The sequence below is a fragment of the Diabrotica virgifera genome, chromosome 1 (genome assembly GCF_917563875.1).
Source record: "Diabrotica virgifera virgifera chromosome 1, PGI_DIABVI_V3a".
NCBI lineage: Eukaryota > Metazoa > Arthropoda > Insecta > Coleoptera > Chrysomelidae > Diabrotica > Diabrotica virgifera.
This window is the reverse complement of record NC_065443.1, coordinates 78,530,785-78,552,221: the sequence shown is the minus strand read 5'-3', so window position 1 is coordinate 78,552,221 and position 21,437 is coordinate 78,530,785. Positions and strand designations below refer to the sequence as shown.

General features: G+C 32.3%; 1 protein-coding gene across 1 annotated transcript in view; it reads right to left on the bottom strand.

The window, feature by feature from the left end:
* The window catches only part of LOC114349391 (uncharacterized), a 34,743-nt gene that overhangs the window by 535 nt on the left and 12,771 nt on the right, over positions 1-21,437 (bottom strand). Inside the window, exon 3 of the mRNA XM_028299747.2 lies at positions 17,144-17,284. Within this exon, the coding sequence (XP_028155548.2) occupies positions 17,144-17,284 (141 nt within the window). The remainder of the gene's footprint in view (positions 1-17,143; positions 17,285-21,437) is intronic.

The following is a 21,437-nucleotide window of genomic DNA, read 5'->3' as shown; positions in this document are numbered from 1 at the left end:
TATTAAAATTTGTTAGAATACACAACAATAAAAGTAATATGTTATTCTATAGTTGTTATGATTTACGTATTGACAGTATAGGCAGTTTTGATGTAATGTCAAGAAAAATATAAAAATGGAATGTCATTCAAGTTCAAGTAAAAGTTTGTGTAGATATTGTCCTATAGTTTAGAATGAATAAATTATAATTGTTGATATATAAGACCTTTGTAGAAAAAATATTGCATGATATACGTGTTAAAAAGTACATTTTTAAGGCACTCATGTGAATAGCAGAATTCGCTTCGCTCATTCTGCAAACTTTCACATCATCATCATCATCATTCTCTTTGCCTTATCCCTATGCGGGGTCGGCTTCCCTAATTGCATTTCTCCACACAATTCTGTCTTGGGTCATATCAATGTTAATCCCCTTTACCAACATGTCCTGCCTTATCGCCTCCCCCCAGGTCTTCTTTTCTGCAAACTTTCACATGCGTGCCTTAAACATGTACTTTTAACACTTATATCATAAATAACTATAAAACGTACAGAATAGGTTATCATTAATAATAAATAGAAGACATAAAAGATGCACTAAAAATATATGGGTGAAAATCCTTTAAATGGATTAAAGTTATTACCCACATAGTTGGGAGTTCCACATAGCTAAAGCCTGGGAGCACGACATAGATATCTACCAAATCTTTGTAGATTTTCGACAAGCCTATGCCTATGATAACATACATAGATATAAAATAAGTATATGTAATTATGCAAGAATATCGTATACCAAGGAAATTGGTAAAGTTAGTTCAAGCCTCCATGACTCACACAGAAGCGCAAGTACGAGTTCAAAATGAATTGACAAATCCCTTCCAGATAACTAAAGGGCTAAAACAGGAAGATGGGCTGGTTCCGACTCTGTTTTATATATATTTATGGAATATGTCATCAGAAAAATGTCCATAAACCCAAACAATTTATTGTTTAATAAGTCTAAGCAGATTGCGGTGTAAGCAGATGATGTAAACTTGATGGGAAGAACCTCAAGAGATGTCACAGAAGTTTATATGGAGCTTGAAGAAAATGCGAAAGAAATAGGGTTGGCCGTCAACATACATAAAACTAAATCCCCAATAGAAGCAAGAAACCAACGAAACTGGCAGAATTTAACAATAAACGACGCTAATATAGAAGTAGTAGAACAGCTCACATACTTGGGTGTACAGATAACAGAGAATGGCAGAGAGGAGGAAGAAATGCGGAAACGGATAATGCTTGCTAACAAAGTATATTTCTCTTTGTCGCAGGTGTTTGGTTTTAAAGACATCCATAGGAAATTTAAGTTTAAAATATATAAAACCAGCATACGGCCAATAGCAACATATGGTGTAGAAACGTAGATCATGACAGAAAAGACAATAAACTTTATTAATACTTTTGAAAGAAAGATATTAAGGAGGATACTGGGACCCATTTGTGACAATGGTATATGGAGAATAAGGTTCAACCACGAGCTATTACCAGAGAACGGCAGTTCTCGCCAGTGGCGCACACCCACCCACACCACCCTACATGCGACACTAGGTATATATACACGAAATTTTCGAGTTTCTAAATTTAACTGAATTGAAAATTGGGTCAACTCGCATCTTAAAGTTCAGGAAAAGACTCACCCATATATCAACCATCCATTTTGGTCCAAGGGTGTGGATTTTACGGCTCTTCCTATTTCGGGTCTGTTTTTCGTTTTCGTCCCCAAAACTCCCAAAAACTTCAAAAATTTAAATCCGATCTTTGTGGCTTCTAATAGTACTAATCATTACCTTTCCAACGCATGTCTAATTTTGAAAATCGGTTATACCATTCAAAAGTTACCGAGCTCAGAAATATGACTCAATTTTTATTTAAAAAAGGGAAAATGTTTGTGGATATGTATGTATGTATGTGTGTGGAAAAGTTAAAACGATTTGAATTTTTTTTTCTGTGTTTGAAGGGGGGTCACGGCCGATTCAGAACCGGGGTAGTTTGTGACTTTTGACCACCCATAAGCCAGCTATAGGACTTGGTAGGTACAAAACGGCATATTGTTTGGGGGTATATATCTTCGGATCGAAAAGAGACAGGAGAACCGAAAATACATCAAATCAATAGTGTTGAGGTAAGCTTTCAAATTGTGTTTAAGCAGTCAGGCTCAGACATACACACGGCTCAGTAGAGCCGAAAAACTGAAAAACTAAACTTTAAAAATTTTGGTTTTTCGACAAATACTCAAAATTTCAACCTACGAATTGTGCCAATAACTGAGCGTTTGTAGAAGAACTTTAGACGAATCCAACGGTGTATACCTCATATCCGGGAAAATTCGAATTTTTAAGTTATAGGCTTCATAAGTATGATCAAATCTATTTCCTATGGGAAAAAACGGTTTCTCAAGCTCAAAAATTATTCCTGTAATAGCTTCAGTTATCATACTTACCTTAGATTTTAGATACATCAGATACTACTCGTCAATACCTTTCAAACTCATGTTTAGTGAACAAAATCGGTTAAGCCGTTTAGAAGTTATTAAGCTACAAAAGTATAATCTAATTAACGATTATTCCTGAAATGGTTTATGTAGTTGTAGTGGTTACGACGCTAAATTTGATCTGGCAACGGGCAATCCGACTTCATTTACCGGCCATCTCAATATTTTTTTTCAATCTATTTCGAATAGAAAAAAATCTAGTGTACATTCGATGGACACTAGATCGTTTGGGAGATAATGCAACAAAGGTGACCATTTATAAAGCTACAGAGGTACATTGCCTTCAACTTCATACATTTAATTTATAAATAACTTTGAAAAACTCCTGATACAAGAATAAAAAAAGAATGTGTGTGTACTTTGTACGCACGTAAGAAGTTATATTTCTATTATATGATTTCTTAAAAATAAATATACTTTAAACAGTTTGTTTTAATTTTTTTAAACACCAAACTAATTTTGTGCTTACCGCTTTCAAAAAAATAAAAAAAAGTATTAGGTTGCTCCGGACTCGAACTCAAGACCTCTGGATCTCTGGCCGAATGCTATACCAAATACGCTACGAGGACTGTGTATGTATGGGTTCGGACGTACCTAATGACAATTCACGGTAACAAACAGACTGGAAGGTGAAGTATAATAAATATACAATAAAATGTTTTAATAATACTCATCTTACTCCTCAGGAAGACAAATCCAAAGACACAAAAATTATAATAAATATATTTACTAAAAACACTAATATATTCTTTTCACACCTTTTCTTGTACTGATATATTTATACATAACTTGAAAGATTCAGCAACTAATTTTACTCTCAATCGCGCCTAAAGAAGTATAACTTCAAAAACCGCTAAACGCCGTAAAAATGAATGGCGCATCCACAGAGAACGACAGTTCTCACCAGTGGCGCACAACACCCCCACAAGCGACACTATATATACACGAAATTTTCGATTTTCTAAACCTGACTGAATTGAAAATTGGGCCAAATCCCATCTTAAAGTTTAGGAAAAGACTCGTTCATCCATATGTTACCTCTCCATTTTGGTCCAAGGGTGTGGATTTTACGGCCCTTCCCATTTAAAGCCTGTTTTTCGTTCTCGTCCCCAAAACTTCCAAAAATTTCAAAAATTTAAGCCCGACCTTTGCGGCTTCTGATAGCACAGATCATTACCTTTCCAACGCATGTTTAATTTTGAAAATCGGTTATACCATTCAAAAGTTATCGAGCTCAGAAATATGACTCAATTTTTATTTAAAAAATGGAAAATGTTTGTGGATATGTATGTATGTATGTGTGTGGAAAAGTTGCACCGATCTGAATTTTTTTTTCTGTGTTTCAAGAAGGTGTGAGGGTCGATTCAGAATAGGTTTAATTTTTGACTTCTGACTACCCGTAAGCCAGCTAGAGGACTAGGTAGATACAAAATAGCATATTTTTTGGGCGTATATATCTTAGGTTCAAGAAAAGACAGGAAAACCGCAAATATACCAAATCAATAGGGTTGAGTTAAGCTTTCAAATGGCGCCTAAGCGATCAAGCTGAGATATACACACTGCTAACCAGAGCCAAAAAACTGAAAAATTAAACTTTGAAAATTTTGGTTTTTCGACAATTACTCAAACTTTCAACCTACGAATTGCGCCAATAACTGAGCGTTTGTAGAAGGACTCAGGACGCGTCTAACGGTGTATACCTTATATCTGGGAAAATTCGAATTTTTAAGTTATAGGCTTCATAAGTATAATCAAATCTATTTCTTATGGGAAAAACGGTTCTTCAAGCTCAATAATTCCTGTAATACGTTTAGTTATCATACTAGATCTTGGATGCGTCAGATACTACTTGTCAATACGTTTCAAATTCATGTTTAGTGATCAATATCAGGTAAACCGTTCAGAAGTTATAGAGCTCCAAAAGTATAATTAGTCCAGGAACTGAAATTTTTCACTTCGCAATTTTTACAGAATGGATAGATTTGCTTGAAAATTTGACAACAAGTAGTGGATAGTCCAAGGATCAAAATCTATATGATGCCGAAAGACGCTTTTACCATGGGGTGGTTGCCACCTCATCTCGAGGGTGGAAATTTTTTATTATATTTTGACCGCAAATGCTGGTAAAAATATTAATTATAAGCAAAAAATGTTCATTATACATTTTTTTGATAAAATTAATAGTTTTCGATTTATTGGTTATCAAAGCTGTTAGTTTTATATCGAAAAAATTACCAGAGAACGGCAGTTCTCGCCAGTGGCGCAGAAATACACCCCCCTACACGAGACACTATATATACACGAAATTTTCGATTTTCTAAATCTGACTGAATTGAAAATTGGGCAAACTCCCATCTTAAAGTTTAGAAAAAAAGTCACCCATTTATATGTCAACCATCGATTTTGGTCCAAGAGTGTAGATTTTATGGCCCTTCCTATTTAGGGTCTGTTTTTCGTTCTCGTCCCCAACTCCCAAAAACTTTAAAAATTTAAGTCTAACCTTTGCGGCTTCTAATAAAACTGATCATTACCTTTCCAACGCATGTCTAATTTTGAAAATCGGTTATACCATTCAAAAGTTATAGAGCTTAGAAATGTGACTTAATTTTTATTTAAAAAAGGGAAAATGTTTGTGGATATACAGCGTGTCTACTTGAGTTGGAAACATATGGGAAACTTTTTTATTATTAATTTTACGAAAAAAAGTTATTCTTTATAAAAAGTTCTGCATGCCCCAAAACCTAAGATTCAATTATCAGATATTAAATTTTCTCAATATTATACGAGGTATGTCAAAAAATATGAATTTCGGCTAAGGGTAAAGTACCTTTATTTCTCTCAATATCGAAAATTCTTATGATAAAAAGTTGTTTGGAATTAAAAACTAAGATGAAATATGCAATTACATGCTTCTTATTGAAAAAAAAATATTTTTCTCAAATTTATGGATACTCAACATCGTTTTTAATTATTACAAATATCATAACTCGTTTATTATTCATTTTACGAAAAAAGTTATTCTTCATAAAAAACTTTGCATGGTCTAAAATCAAAGACACAACCATGATATATTAACTTTTATTAATTTTATACGAGGTGTGTCAAAAAATATGAAATTCGCTCAATATTATAGCACCTTTATATTTCACAGTATTTCAATTAGAAGGATGTAATTGCATATTGACACATAGTTTTTAATTCTAAACAACTTTTTTAATAACCGTTTTCAATATTGTGAAAAATAAAGGTACTTTACTCTTGAGTGAAATTCATATTTTTTGACATAACTCGTATAAAATTAATAAAATGTCATATCTGTTGGTTGAATCTTCGGTCTTAGGACATACAGAGATTTTTATAAAGAATACCTTTTTTTCGTAAAAGTAATAATAAAAGAGTTATCGTATGTGTAATGAATAAAAACGAAGTTAGTATCAATAAATTTGAGAAAAATTTGGAAAATATTTTTTTCCAATTAGAAGCATGTATTTACATATTTGAGCTTGGTTTTTATTTCCAAACAACTTTTCATAATAAGAATTTTCGATATTGAGATAAATAAAGGTACTTTACCCTTAGCCGAAATTCATATTTTTTGACATACCTCGTATAATATTGAGAAAATTTGATATCTGATAATTGAATCTTAGGTTTTGGGGCATGCAGAACTTCTTATAAAGAATAACTTTTTTTCGTAAAATTAATAATAAAAAAGTTTCCCATATGTTTCCAACTCAAGTAGACACGCTGTATATGTATGTGTGTTTGAAAGTTAAACCGATTTGATATTTTTCCTGTGTTTGAAGAGTGGGTCAGGGCCGATTTAGAACCGGTGTAGTTTGTGACTTTTGACCACCCATAAGCCAGCTATAGGACTTGGTAGGTACAAAATGGCATATGTTTTGGGGGTATATATATTCGGATCAAGAAGAGCCAGGAGAACCGCAAATACATCAAATTAATAGTGTTGACTTAAGCTTTCAAATGGTGTCTAAGCCGTCAGGATCAGACATACACACGGCTCAGTATAGCCGAAAAACTGAAAAACTAAACTTTGAAAATTTTGGTTTTTCGACAATTACTCAACATTTCAACCTACGAATTGCGCCAATAACTTAGCGTTTGAAGAAGGACTCAAGACGAATTTAACGGTGTATACCTCATATCCCGGAAAATTTGAATTTTTTAGGTTATAGGCTTCATAAGTATGATAAAATCTATTTCCTGTGGGAAAAACGGTTTCTCAAGCTCAATAATTCCTGTAATAGCTTCAGTTATCATACTTGACCGTAGATCCATCAGATACTACTGGTCAATACGTTTCAAACTCATGTTTACTAATCAAAATCGGTTAAGCCGTTTAGAAGTTATTAAGCTACAAAAGTATAATCCAATTAACGATTATTCCCGAATTGATTTATGTAGTTGTAGTGGTTACGACGCTAAATTTGATCTGGCAACGGGCAATCCTACTTCATTTACCGGCCATCTCAATATTTTTTTTTCAATCTATTTCGAATAAAAAAAAATCTAGTGTACAGTCGATGGACACTAGATCATTTGGGAGATAATGCAACAAAGGTGACCATTTATAAAGCTTGACGTGTAATAGAGGAACATTGTATTCAACTTCATACATTTAATTTATAAATAACTTTGAAAAACTCCTGATACAAGAATAAAAAACCGCTAAACGCCGTAAAAATGAGTGGCGCATAAAATATTCCAGCTACAAAAGATCTGATATGAATATTACGTGGCGCGAAAATGGATTTTCATTTGATGCAAAACAAAATTCTAGTTTTATTTTAAAAGATTTTTCCATAATATTTGCTAAATTTGAAGTAAACGCGCCACAAAAGAGTTTCAAAATTCAAACTGTATCAAAGTTACTCTTTTGTGGCGCGTTTACTTCAAATTTAGCAAATATTATGGAAAAATCTTTTAAAATAAAACTAGAATTTTGTTTTGCATCAAATGAAAATCCATTTTCGCGCCACGTAATATTCATATCAGATCTTTTGTAGCTGGAATATTTTATGCGCCACTCATTTTTACGGCGTTTAGCGGTTTTTTATTCTTGTACAATATTCCAGCTACAAAAGATCTGATATGAATACTACGTGGCGCGAAAACTTATTTTCAATTTGATGCAAAACAAAATTCTAGGTTTATTTTAAAAGATTTTTCCATAATATTTGCTAAATTTGAAATAAATGCGCCACAAAAGAGTTTCAAAATTCAAACTGTATCAAAGTTACTCTTTTGTGGGGCTTTTACTTCAAATTTAGCAAATATCATGGAAAAATATTTTAAAATAAAACTAGAATTTTGTTTTGCATCAAATTGAAAATACATTTTCGCGCAACGTAGTATTCATATCAGATCTTTTGTAGCTGGAATATTGTATGCGCCACTCACTTTTACGGCGTTTAGCGGTTTTTTATTCTTGTACCAATATTACAGAGAACCCTCTATAGAAAATTATGCAAAAATACAAAGATTGCGCTGGGCAGATCACCTTATAAGAATGTATAACGACAGAACACCTAGCAGAACGCTTAGCGGAACTATGGTGGGACGTCGGTCAGTAGGAAGACCAAGGAAGAGGTGGATAGACGAAGTGAGAACAGATGCTAAAGAGATATTGAGGGTGGACAACTGGAGGAGAGCAGCCAGAGACAGAGATACTTGGAGGCGGATGCTAGGGGAGGCCAGGGCCCGACTTGGGCTGTAGCGCCATAGGAGAGAGAGAGAGAGTTGGGAGTACAGCGTTGCCATGACGTAAATCAAGTAAAAGTTCAAACATTACATAATATTATCCACAATAAAGTAACATAATAACTTTATATGATTTAAATGGTTTTCACCCATATATTTTTAGTCGCTCGACCATGTATAGGTAGAGATCTATCTTGTAAGAAGCACCGATGAGTGGAATTGTCATTCCGAAAACGTTCTGTGATGTAGTCCGAATGAGTATTTTTAATAAATATACCTTTTATAAAGGATTTTTGAATATTTTTTTAATGATCTTTCATATTCTCTACATGTAGGTAGTTACCCAGAAAACAGGTTTGAGCCCAGTTACGCAGGGGCGTCATTTGATAGGGTCAGGGGGGCTTTTGCCCCCTGGCCCTGAAAATGGCTGAAATTTACAAAAAATACCTCAATTTTCATCATTACATCATATATAATGTATTGTATATACAGTATGTCCCTGTAAGTTGTATCCATATGGAAAAAAATTTTATTATTAATTTTACGAAAAAAAGTCATTCTTCATAAAAAGCTCTGCATGGTCCAAAACCTAAGATTCAACCATCAGATATAAAATTTTATGAATATTATACGAGGTATGTCAAAAAGTTTGAATTTCACTCAAGAGTAAAGTAGCTTTATTTTTCACAATATTGAAAATTACTATTATGAAAAGTTGTTTGGAATTAAAAACTGTATTCTAATATGCAATTACATCCTTTTAATTGAAATTTTTTTTTTTTTGAAAAATTATGAGTAACTTAACATTATTTTCAGTTATTTCAATTCTGATAACTCTTTTATTATTAATTTTACGAAAAAAAAGTGATTCTTAATCAAAAGTTCTGCATGGTCTGAAACCTAAAATACAACCATCTTATGTCAAATTTTATCAATTTTATACAAGGTATATCAAAAATAATGAATTTGGCTCAAGAGTAAAATTATTTATTTTTCACAATATCGAAAATTATTATTATGAAAATTTTTTGCTCAATTAGAAATCCAATGAAATCAATTAATTTGTGGTCATCTGATTGAATACAACCAATAAAACCAACATTATACTGAAAACAGACCCCATGGGCTGTTTTCACTCAATCATGTAGCTATGGATACCTACATTTCGTTTCATTTCGATTTTGACATTTCAAATATTCAATATTTCAAAATGTCACGATTTGGTTGTAATACTGATGAGAATATTAATGAAATTATCGAATCAAATATACCAAAGAATACTGTTTACAGTAAAAAATTTGTATGGAAAGCGTTTATGGACTTTTGCAATGATAGAAAATATGAATTAGATGGAAATCGGACGGTGGAAGAATTGTTAATTGCACATTTAAATAAATTGTTTCTGCTCTGTATTTTTTTTTCATAACCAGCAAAAAATTTTCTATCCGAATAACCCTCGAACATTGATAAATGCTCAAAAATTTTTTAACAACTTTCTCAAGCTTGTTGCTTACAGGCAACAGACCTCCGCCTACGGCGTCGGTCTGTTTCCAAGCAACAAGCTTTCGAAATCTGTTATAAAAATTTTTCGAACATTTATCAATGTCCTTGGGTTATTACTACTGAAAAGTTATTAAAAATTAAAAACCATGTTTCAGTATGTAATTATATCCTTCTTATTGAAATATTTTGAACTATAAAGGTACTTTACTTTTGATCTAAATTTATCTTTTTTGACACACCTCGTATTTTAGGTTTTAGAGTATTTTAGACCATGCAGAACTTTTTATTACGAATCACTTTTTTCGAAAAATTAATAATAAAAGAGTTATTAGAATTAAAATTACTGAAAATAATGTTAGTTATCCATAATTTTTCAACACATTTTTTTTTTTCAATTAGAAGGATGTAATTGCATATTAGAATATAGTTTTTAATTCCAAACAACTTTTCATAATAGCAATTTTCAATATTGTGAAAAATAAAGCTACTTTACTCTTGAGTGAAATTCAAACTTTTTGACATACCTCGTATAATATTCATAAAATTTGATATCTGATGGTTGAATCTTAGGTTTTGGACCATGCAGAGCTTTTTATGAAGAATAACTTTTTTTCGTAAAATTAATAATAAAAAAGTTTTCCATATGGATACAACTTACAGGGACATACTGTATAATGCTTGCCCTCCCCCCCCAAACAAAATTTCAAATGACGCTCCTGCAGTTACGTGATGATTACGTTAAATTTACGGCAAATTTCAACGAATACGTAACTCGATGATTTATGACGGGAAAAAAACGTATTTCAGTGCCAAATCATTCACCTATATATTAGTGCTTCCTTTATACATGTTTGATATTAGAATAATATAAAATCATAATGACGAATATAGTACATGTTTTTTATAATAGGTGTGAATGTCGGTTACATCGCAAAGGTACGTTTATTTCACGTAATAATCACGAAACAGAAATAACTTCCTGTGGTTAAATTTTGAGAAATATTTTGGAAAACAAAATTTTACAACGGTGTTGGTTAAATACGTATCGCTTGAATTTTACTCACTGTATTTTATGGACGTCGAAAAATTAGATGTATTTCACGTAAAAGTAATGTAAATAATACCAATATTTAAACAAAAAGTTTATGATTTCGCTTTTAAAATCATTTAGCATAACTATTTCAATCCAACCTTGATTTGACGCTATTTTTTTCTTTAAAAATATCAAATATCACAGGAGCTAAAATGATGTTGAGTCTAATTTTCAAATCGTGCGCGGTGATGACGTACTACCAAGCCTTTCTCCTCCTTTAAATACTATCACGTGACCACGGTACGTGATTAACATAGTTGGTTCGAAAACTAAATTAATCGATTTATCGAATAATAGATACGTTTCGATAGGATTATTTTTTTATATTATTCTGGTATTGAAATAGATTTTTAGTAAGACCAATTAGTTAATAGTAGAAGAAATTTAAAAACAAAAAGAAAATACGTAATACTAATTTAAAGTAAGAAGTAGAATAGTTTAACTGTAATTTAAAAATAATCGATTTTTAAAATCGATGATCATAACCTCTAATATCAGCTTCTCACATTTCTCTCAACAAAAAGTGAAAGTGAAACGTGAAGAGCTTTATTTCCTTCGTTTTATTTTAGGTGGGTTTATTTATAATAATGTCTTTCGTATTAACGTTTACCTCACTGCTCGAGGGTTGAAGTGCCGCCGATGATGCAATTAGAAAAAAATAAGAAAGTGTCGAAGTGTCCTCCTAGAAATAAAAAGTGACCTGTGTTGTGTTTTGTGTTGGCAAATTTTTTAATGTGTCTTAAGGCCGGTACCATTTTTTGTTCATTATCTTGTATAATAAATTTACATGACAAATGTTTTAAAGTCTCTAAATTATACTAAATAAATATACATTGTTAATACTTTATATTATGCTTGTTTTATTTATATCATATGAGGATAATAATTACGTGATTCATAAGTTAATTAAGGTCGAATTATTTACGTGAACCGAGGACGTATCTTTCACGTGAATACTAATATATACATTCCCTAAAAGATACGTTAATCAACACGTATTTGCAACGTGAATTTCCCGAAACATTTTATTGCTATTTAAGGTAAATAACACGACTATTGAAGACAAGTTATTCACGTAATTTAAAGACGTATTTTCAATGTGACATTCCAACCAAATTTTCACGTGAAATTCACGTAAGCAATTTACGTATATTGGTGACAAATGTACCCACAATTCACGTAATTAACACGTCGGTCTGTTTGCTGGGTAACTAATAGACCAGTACTAGTCGTATCTTTCAGAGAGCGAAATTTGCCCCTTTTAAAAAATAAACTAAAGAACTCACAAATTTACATACATAGACTGGGAATACTAATAACCCAAAATATTCGACAATCCCTTCTCCACAAGAGACCGAAGTGCCATACATGACATAGATAACGTTCTGTTAAATATTTTTTACTTTACAGATTCTAAAATCTCTATGAGAAGAAAACTTATAGCACTCATGAATCATCACTTTTCTAATAAAGAGAATAAAAACAGATAAAACTCATAAGTGATTCAAGGATGAACTTTATTTTCACTGGAATCAAAATAATAAGCGTGAATCAATTAAAAAACGTTTCACATGAAGAAATTACAATACACACCTCGAATTGTCCAAAGTTTCCTATTCTGTATCCTCTTCCCTTCAACAAACAAGAGGAAAGAGAATGGGAACCAAAGAAGTAAAAATACTCTGGTACGCAGACGGCGCAATACTGTTAAATAATTCAATATGACAATTTTATCTCAGAAAACTAAAACAAGAGTAATCAGTAAAGAACCAATCAGATGTAAAATAGTAATTGATGGCATCAGTATTGAACAAGTAAGGAAATAATTGGAATTACACTGTCCAGCTACGGAGACCTCGACAAAGAAGTGAGAAATCAAGTACAAGACGCAAATAGACTATCAAGAAGACTTAATAACACTATACTTACTGCGAAACAGACATATTAACACTGAGATGAAGTCAAGAATTTATAACGCCAGTGTAAGACCAATAATGGCATATGCATCAGAAACAAGACCCGATACAGCCATAACACAAGGACTACTAGAATCGGCAGAAGTTGGAGTATTGAGAATAATTACAGGAAATACGCTGAGAGATCGAAAGAGAAGTGAAGACATTAGAAGAAAATGTAACTTTCAGTAGTTAGTTCGTTTTGATGGGAAATAAGCCACAATTTTACTAAAAAAAGGATTTTATTAAAGTTTCCGCCGCCCAAATCGGGCGTCGTTTTCAAAATACAAAAAATATTAATGAATTAAACAAAAATGTTGTTGCTTAGTAAAAAAATTCTTCTAATAATTTATTTAAGAGCAAACAGTAGTCAACAGGTAGCAACAAACGCGTTCCAAGATTGCGGCTCTAATTTTGAATATTTTGTCGAGATATTTGGCGCACATATTCGTAATATAATAAAGAATGGCGGTACAGAGCCCAATTTTAGAAATATGTTAGTATGTGGAAATTACTCTATAACTAAATAAAATATTGAAAAAGGAGCCTGTACCGCCATTAAGAAAGACAAAAAATACACTTTCTTCAAATAAACTTTTTTATCCCGTGCCTAGATTTTGTGTCACATTGGAACTACTAAAAATCGATTTTTTTATAACAAGAAATCGAACGTCACTGACTTGGCAATATTTCGCGCCTATGTGTATAAAAATTATTGTTTTTGATAGTATAAACGTCACTGTCAGTGTCGAATTACCGACGCACTGTTGCCTCACTTTGGAAAGTTCGCAGAACTTTCGCAATCTTGGACGGCGTTTGTTGCTGTTGATCGCTACTGTGTGCTCTTAATCTGACTCATTTATATCGGCAATTCAGACATATATTATACATTTTAAAGTAGAACACTTTAAAATGATATTGCCAATATTTATGAGTTGCGTTTCTGGGACGACTTTACTGAAAGATAGTTCATTCGATTACATGAAATCAACCCCAACTCAAGAATATCCGTCACAAAAAATCATAACATGTGATCTGTCTTTAAAAAGACAACCACATGCAATGTGGAGATTCCATATTAAATCACGAGGGAAAACCAGGAAAAAACCTCGTGATACTATCCCGACATCGTAAGTATTAAGTCTCACTTTAGTTTACTCTCAAAACTAATACCAAAATATGATCTTAATATGTACAATATGTTATTTTAAATTATAAATAATATTAATAATACATAGATATATAAACAATACTAAAATATAAAATATGTACTAACTCGATATGTTATTGACTTACTTATCCTGGTATTTTCTTTCTATTGACTTCCTCTTTTAGTATGGGTAACCACATCCTACTGCATTCTACCACAGTATGGTGGAGATAGGTAGATGATGTGTTTTCAATATGACCTCATAGATCAGAATGGTTGGATACATTCCTAAATATTATAAACGATCAAGAAGAGACAATAAAATTTACAATGGAAAAGGAATATAATAACACCCTACCTTTTCTCGATGTTTTAGTCTCAAAGAAGCATACTGGATATGAGACGCAAGTGTACAGAAAACCAACACATACCAACAGATATCTCAATTATAAATCAAATCACAACATCAACGTTAAAAAGGGAATAATTAAATCCTTACATGATAGAACCAAAATTACTTGTTCTAACGAAAATTCATTCTTAGAAGAAAAACAATTGTTAACATAATAAGTTTTATTAAAAAATGATTATCCTTTATCATTTATAAATAAGGAATTGTCAAGATTGGATCGAATGGAACAGAACAACTTAGAACGGGATCCTATAACATTCACAAGAAATAATACGAAGAAAATATCAATACCATATATAAAAGGACTATCCGAGAAACTTAAAACAATAGGAAATAAATTCAACATTTCAACAACATTCAAAACAGCAAACACGTTGAGATCTATTCTATCTAAAACTAAACCTAACAGTGAACAAGAAAGAACAAAGAATTGTATTTATAAAATACCTTGTGAATGCGAACAATTTTATTTAGGTGAAACATCAAGACCATTAAACGTTACAATAAGCGAACATCAGTCTTATATTAAAAATAGAGAATTTGATAGATCTCAAATATGTCAACACGCATGGGATAATGAACATAGAGTTCAATGGAGAGATTTAAGTATAGTCCTGAAAGAAACAGATAGTAAAAAGAGAAAAATCGAAGAAGCGGCTTTAATTATGCTAAATGAAACCAATTGTGTCGCGAATTCCTCGGTAGAATGCAGTAGGATGTGGTTACCCATACTAAAAGAAGGAAGTCAATAGAAAGAAAATACCAGGATTAGTAAGTCAATAACATATAGAGTTGGTACATATTTTACATTTTAGTATTGTTTATACAGGGTGTCCCGAAAAGATTGGTCATAAATTATACCACACATTCTGGAGTCAAAAATAGTTCGATTGAACCTAACTTACCTTAGTACAAATTTGCTCATAAAAAAGGTACAGCCCTTTGAAGTTACAAAATGAAAATCGATTTTTTTCAATATATCGAAAACTATTAGAGATTTTTTATTGAAAATGGACATGTATAATTCTTATGTCAGGAACATCTTAAAACAAAATTATAGTGAAATTTGTCCACCCCATAAAAATTTTATGGGGGTTTTGTTCCCTTAAACCCCCCAAACTTTTGTGTACGTTCCAATTAATTCATTATAGTGGTGCCACTGGTTAAACGCAACGTTTGTAAAACTTTTTTGCCTATTGGTATTTTTTAGATAAGCTAGTTTTTATCGGGATGCGGCTTCTTTTTTAATATGTTTACATAAAAATTTTATGGGGGTTTTGTTCCTTTAAACCCGCCAAATGTTTGTGTACGTTCCAATTAAACTATTATTGTGGTACCATTAGGTAAACACAGTGTTTTTAAAACTTTTTTGCCTCTTAGTATTTTTTTGATAAGTCACCTTTTATCGAGATGTGGCTTCTTTTTCAAAATATACTATAATGTAAATTATAAATAAATTTTCAGATTATCTAACAGCTCTCTATAATCGTACTTACCCATATACAAATATGTGGTGGATTCGACAAATATTCAAAATATCTCGATAAACACTGGCTTATCGAATAAGTACTAAAAGGCAAAAAAGTTTTAAAAATATTGTGTTTGCCTAATAGTGCAACAATAATAATTTAATTGGAATGTACACAAAAATTTGGGGGGGCTTAAGGGAACAAAACTCCCATAAAATTTTTGTAGGGTGCACAAATTTCACTTTAATTTTTTTTTTTAAGATGTTGCTACTATAAGAATGCCACATGTCCATTTGCAATAAAAAATCTCTAAAAGTTTTCGATATATGAAAAAAAATCGATTTTCAGTTTGTAACTTCAAAGGGCTGTAACTTTTTTGTATGCACTATTGTATATAGGTAAGTGAAGTTCAATCAACCTATTTTTGACTCCAGAATCTTGGTATAATTTATGACCAATCTTTCCGGGACACCCTGTATATCTATGTATTATTAATATTATTTATAATTTAAAATAACATATTGTACATATTAAGGTCAGAATTTGGTATTAGTTTTGAAAGTAAACTAAAGTGAGACTTAATACTTACGATGTCGGGATAGTATCACGAGGTTTTTTCCCGGTTTTCCCTCGTGATTTACTATGGAATCTCTAACGCGAGAATTTTACTGTCACCATTGCATGTGGTTGTCTTTTTAAAGACAGATCACATGTTATGATTTTTATGTGACGGATATTCTTGAGATGGAGTTGATTTCATGTAATCGAATGAACTATTTTTCAGTAAAGTCGTCCCAGGAACGCAACTATCTGTTGCAATATGTTCAACAATATGTCTGAATTGTCGGTATAAATGAGTCAAATTGAATAAATTATTAGAAGAATTTTTTTACTAAGCAACAACATTTTTGTTTAATTCATTAATATTTTTTGTATTTTGACAACGACACCCGATTTAGGCGTCGAAATGTTAATAAAATCATTTTTTTAGTAAAATTGTGGCTTATTTCCCATCAAAACTAGTTAATTGCAAAAATGCCACAAGAAAATAGCTTCAGAGTAACTTTCAGTATATAAACGAATGGACACTAAATTAAAAAAAAAGAATGGAATAACCACATAAGCAGAATGGAGTAGACACACGAGCGTTCAAAATAGCAAGAGGCAAAATGACCATTCGGTAGAACAAGTATCGGCCGATCGCGCAAAAGATGGTGTGACAACCATCCATAGAGGTATCAATTCACCAACGAATAAGCAGCCTTGCATATAAAGAGGAGGAAGAAGAACAAGGAGAATTATTATACTATTTCAAAAATAATACTTACAGCAGCCACAGGACATTTTTTTGGAAGTCCATAAGCTACTAATAGTGCTTGAGCTTGAGCTAATTGTCCTCCAGCAACTTGGCATAAGTCCACGTCTCCCGTCATTGCCGGTAATGGTGCTTTAGATACTTCATAGGTTGCCTATAATAAATTTATTCATATCATAATATTAAAAAAAAAAGAATGTGTGTGTACTTTGTACGCACGTAAGAAGTTATACTTCTATTATAATATAATCTAACTTCAGATTATGATTTCAACGAAATCAATATACCTATTTACTTTAAACAGTGTTTTAAACAAAAATAAAAAAAGGATATGACTTTGTCAGGATTCGATCAGGGGACCTCTCGACTCCTATGCGAATGCTCTACCGATCAGCTACCACCGCTATTGTATTCAGTTGATCATTTCTCGGACATAATTACAATCACGATGACAGATACATTAATTGAAAATAAAATTTTCAATAATACTTATAAGGAGGAAGACAAATCCACAGACATAAAAATTATAATAAATATATTTACTAAAAACACTAATAATATATTCTTTTCACGCACACCTTATTTGCGCTACATAAATATGTAGCGACTAATACCATATCGTCGGTGTGCGCATGCGCCAGGGAATGTAAAAATTCACCCTCATTCCTAAAGAAGTATAACTTCAAAAATTCCCGTTTTATGACACTCAGGTCATAAAACATTGGACGAATTTAATGCAAAAATAATATTTAACCTTTGACGAGATAATAAATGCGTAAAAAGAGAAAAAGATATCAAATTCTAAGCAAAGAAATAAAATAGTATGCTATTTAGATAGTCTTAGATCTGATACAATAAATACGATAAACATGTTAGATACATAATTGCAATAATAAGGCTATGGAATTTTATATGAAAACATAGACACAAAAAACAAAACTAATGGTATTCTAATGGTACCAAAAAACTTCTGGCATGTAATTCTTCTTCTATAAGTGCACTCTCCCAATCGGAGGTTGCATCTCATAATCACTATCTTTATTGAACTATTGCTGCTCTGAAGAGTTCTATTTAAACCAGTCCCTTAACATTTTCATGACAACCTCCTTCTTCCCATACTGGTTCTTTATCTTATCTTTCCATGTATTATCAGTCTTAGCTTTGCATATAGCTGTCCTCTCATTACATGTCCCACATATTGTCTTCTTCTTCTTCCTTCTTATATGTAGGCTTTAAAGGTTGTTTCTTCTTCAATATTAGCCTCCTAAATTGTTTAAATTATCTCACCAACTTTTTCTTGGTCTGTCAATACTTATTCGTCCATTTGGTGACTTATATCGTGCTATTCGTGCTATCCTATCCTCTGCCATTCTACTAATGTGTTCGTTACATTCCTGTTTCCGTTTTGTTACCCATCCATTTATGTCTTCTACATTACATGATCTTCTTATGTTTCCGCTTCTCTCCCTATCCAGCAGACTTTTTCCTGATATTCGTCGAAGTATTTTCATATTGTAAATTTAATAATTTTATTCTGTTTATTATTTCATACTCTTTTCCCATTTCTCGCAATGCTTCCGTGTCTTCTTTCTTCTGTGTCCACTGTATTCTAAGCATGTCCCTGAATAGTAATGGAGACGTAATACAGCCCTGTCTAACTCCTCTTCTGATTTCAATATCTGAACTGGGTTCGTTATATATTACAATTTGTGCTCTTTGATTCCAGTAAAGGTTTGTTATTATTTGTAAGTCCATTTTGTCTATGTTTTTTATCTTTAGAATTTGGACTAATTTTTCAACGTAACAAACATTTACTAGCTACCACATTCTACTAGCTATCACATAGGTATTCTAGCTATCACATTAAAAGCAAATAACGCCTCTCTGGTTCCTGGTCCGTTTATGAACCCAAACTGACTATCATCTACTCATGCTTCCAGTTTTTTATTTAGACCATATATTATTTTCCATCCTCCATGAAAATTTATTCATAATGTTTTATTCATTTTTATATTTATAATACATACAGTGAGTCCATAAAGTAACGCATAAATTCATTATTTCGTAAACAGGCGACTTTGAGGAAATATACCGAAACAAGTCGATTTTTATTTTTAAATTACGATTTTTTGGCATATATATCATACTAGAGAATAGTGGTCATATGATAGTTCATTTGAAGGGATATTCAATTCTCTATTCAAAAATATAAACATTAACATAATTATTCATCCTCCTCCTCCTCTATCCTTTATCCTTCGTAAGGATGTGGTGACGTTATGGTATTTGACGAATGGTTGCTATCCATTCTTCTCTCTCCTGGGCGCGGTGTGCTGCCTCAGACAGAGAGTAACCGGTGGCGCATTTTATTTGGTCTGACCATCGGAGTGGCGATCTTCCTCGAGTTCTTTTACCTCTACCTTGCCTTCAACCACCAACCTCTCCAAGCCTTCTCTTCGTCTGGTAATGTGTCCAAAGTACCTCAATATATTTTGGTTGATGATGGTGGTAAGCCTAGTGTTGATGTCGAGTTCTGATAATATTGAGATATTTGTGCGATGTGCTGTCCAGGGTATGCGCATCATTCTACGGTATACCCACATTTCAAAGGCCATTATACGTCGTGAGTCGGACTTTTTAATGGTCCAAGTTTCTGAAGCATAGGTAGCGATAGGAAAGATAAGCATCCGTACCAGGCGCAGTTTCGTGTTCCTGGTTATGGCCGTATCTTTCCATATTTTAGTGAGTTTGACCGTTGCTGATCTGGCCATTGTAAGGCGTCGGCGTATTTTTTCTTCGCATCCACCATTGTTTGTGATAACAGAACCTAAGTAATTGAAACGGCTTACCACTTCAAACCCCGCTACGATTCGTATTTCCGGCTGGTTATTTCTAATTCGATCGATTATCATTCTTCTGTACATTAATTTTAAGTCCATATTCACGACTAATAGTATCTAGTCTGTACATGATGTATTCAATTTCATTTGTTGATGATGCTAGTACTAAAGTGTCGTCAGCATAGCGGAGATTGCTGATTTTTCGGCCTCCGACTGATATTCCTCCTAGCCATCCGTCGAATACAATGCGCATGATGTGTTCGCTATATATATTGAATAACGTGGGAGAGATAATACATCCTTGACGAACACCGGCTTTTAGTTTAAAATTATCGGAGTATGTGTTGTTGACTCTTACGTTTGCTGTGTTGTTGATATACAGTTGTTTCAGCAGGTATATTAGATGTTCGGGGGTACCCATGTCTCTCAGTATTCCCCACATTTTATGCCACTTTACATTATCGAACGCTTTCGAGTAGTCGACGAAGCACAAATATGTTTCTAGATTAAATTCTCTAGATTTTTCTATAATTTGTCTGAGATTAAGAATTTGTTCTCGTGTGCCTCTTCCAGGGACAAATCCACATTATTCTTGTGGGATCTGTGGTAAAAGTATTGATTTTAATCTCTCGTTAATTATAGTTAGAAGGACTTTACTTGCGTGGGAGATCAGGGCTATAGTGCGGTAGTTATTACAATCAGTTGGTGAGCCTTTCTTATAAATGGGTATGAAAGTAAGCTTACACCAATTATCTGGCCATTTTCCTGTGTTCCAGATTTCATTACACAGTTTGAACATCACTTCAACTCCTATGTCTCCCATTTCTTTAAGTGCTTCCGCCGTGATTCCGTAATTATTCATACAGAATGTTAAAAAAAATTCTTTAATTAAATTATTTGAGACAAAAAGAAGAATATATATAATTCAAAAATTCAGGTAATGCATGTAATTCACGTTTTGCTGTTGTCAGAAAACTGGAAAAAATGTTTATTTGACAAAAAATCAATACTCTTTTTTACTTAAATTCAATTTTAAAGTTGCCACCCACCTACCTCATTGCAGTTTAAACATATTCTTTAAGCAAAAATCAATGTTTATTTTGACATGTAAAACATTTTTTTCCAGTTTTCTGACAATAGGAAAACATATTTTGAATTATATTAATTACATAATATTCTTCTTTTTGTCTCAAATAATTTAATTAAAATTTTTTTTGATCAACCTGTATAAATAATTATGTTATTGTTTATAATTTTGAATAAAGAATTAAATACCCTTTCAAATGAGCTATCACATGACCTATATTCTTATTTAAAAAAATCATCGTTTACGTTATCACGCCAGATTGATGACGGCACTAGTATGATATATATGCCAAAAAATCGCAATTTAAAAATAAAAATAGACCTGTTTCGGGATTTTTTCTCAAAGTCGCCGGTTTACGAAATAATAAATTTATGCGTTGC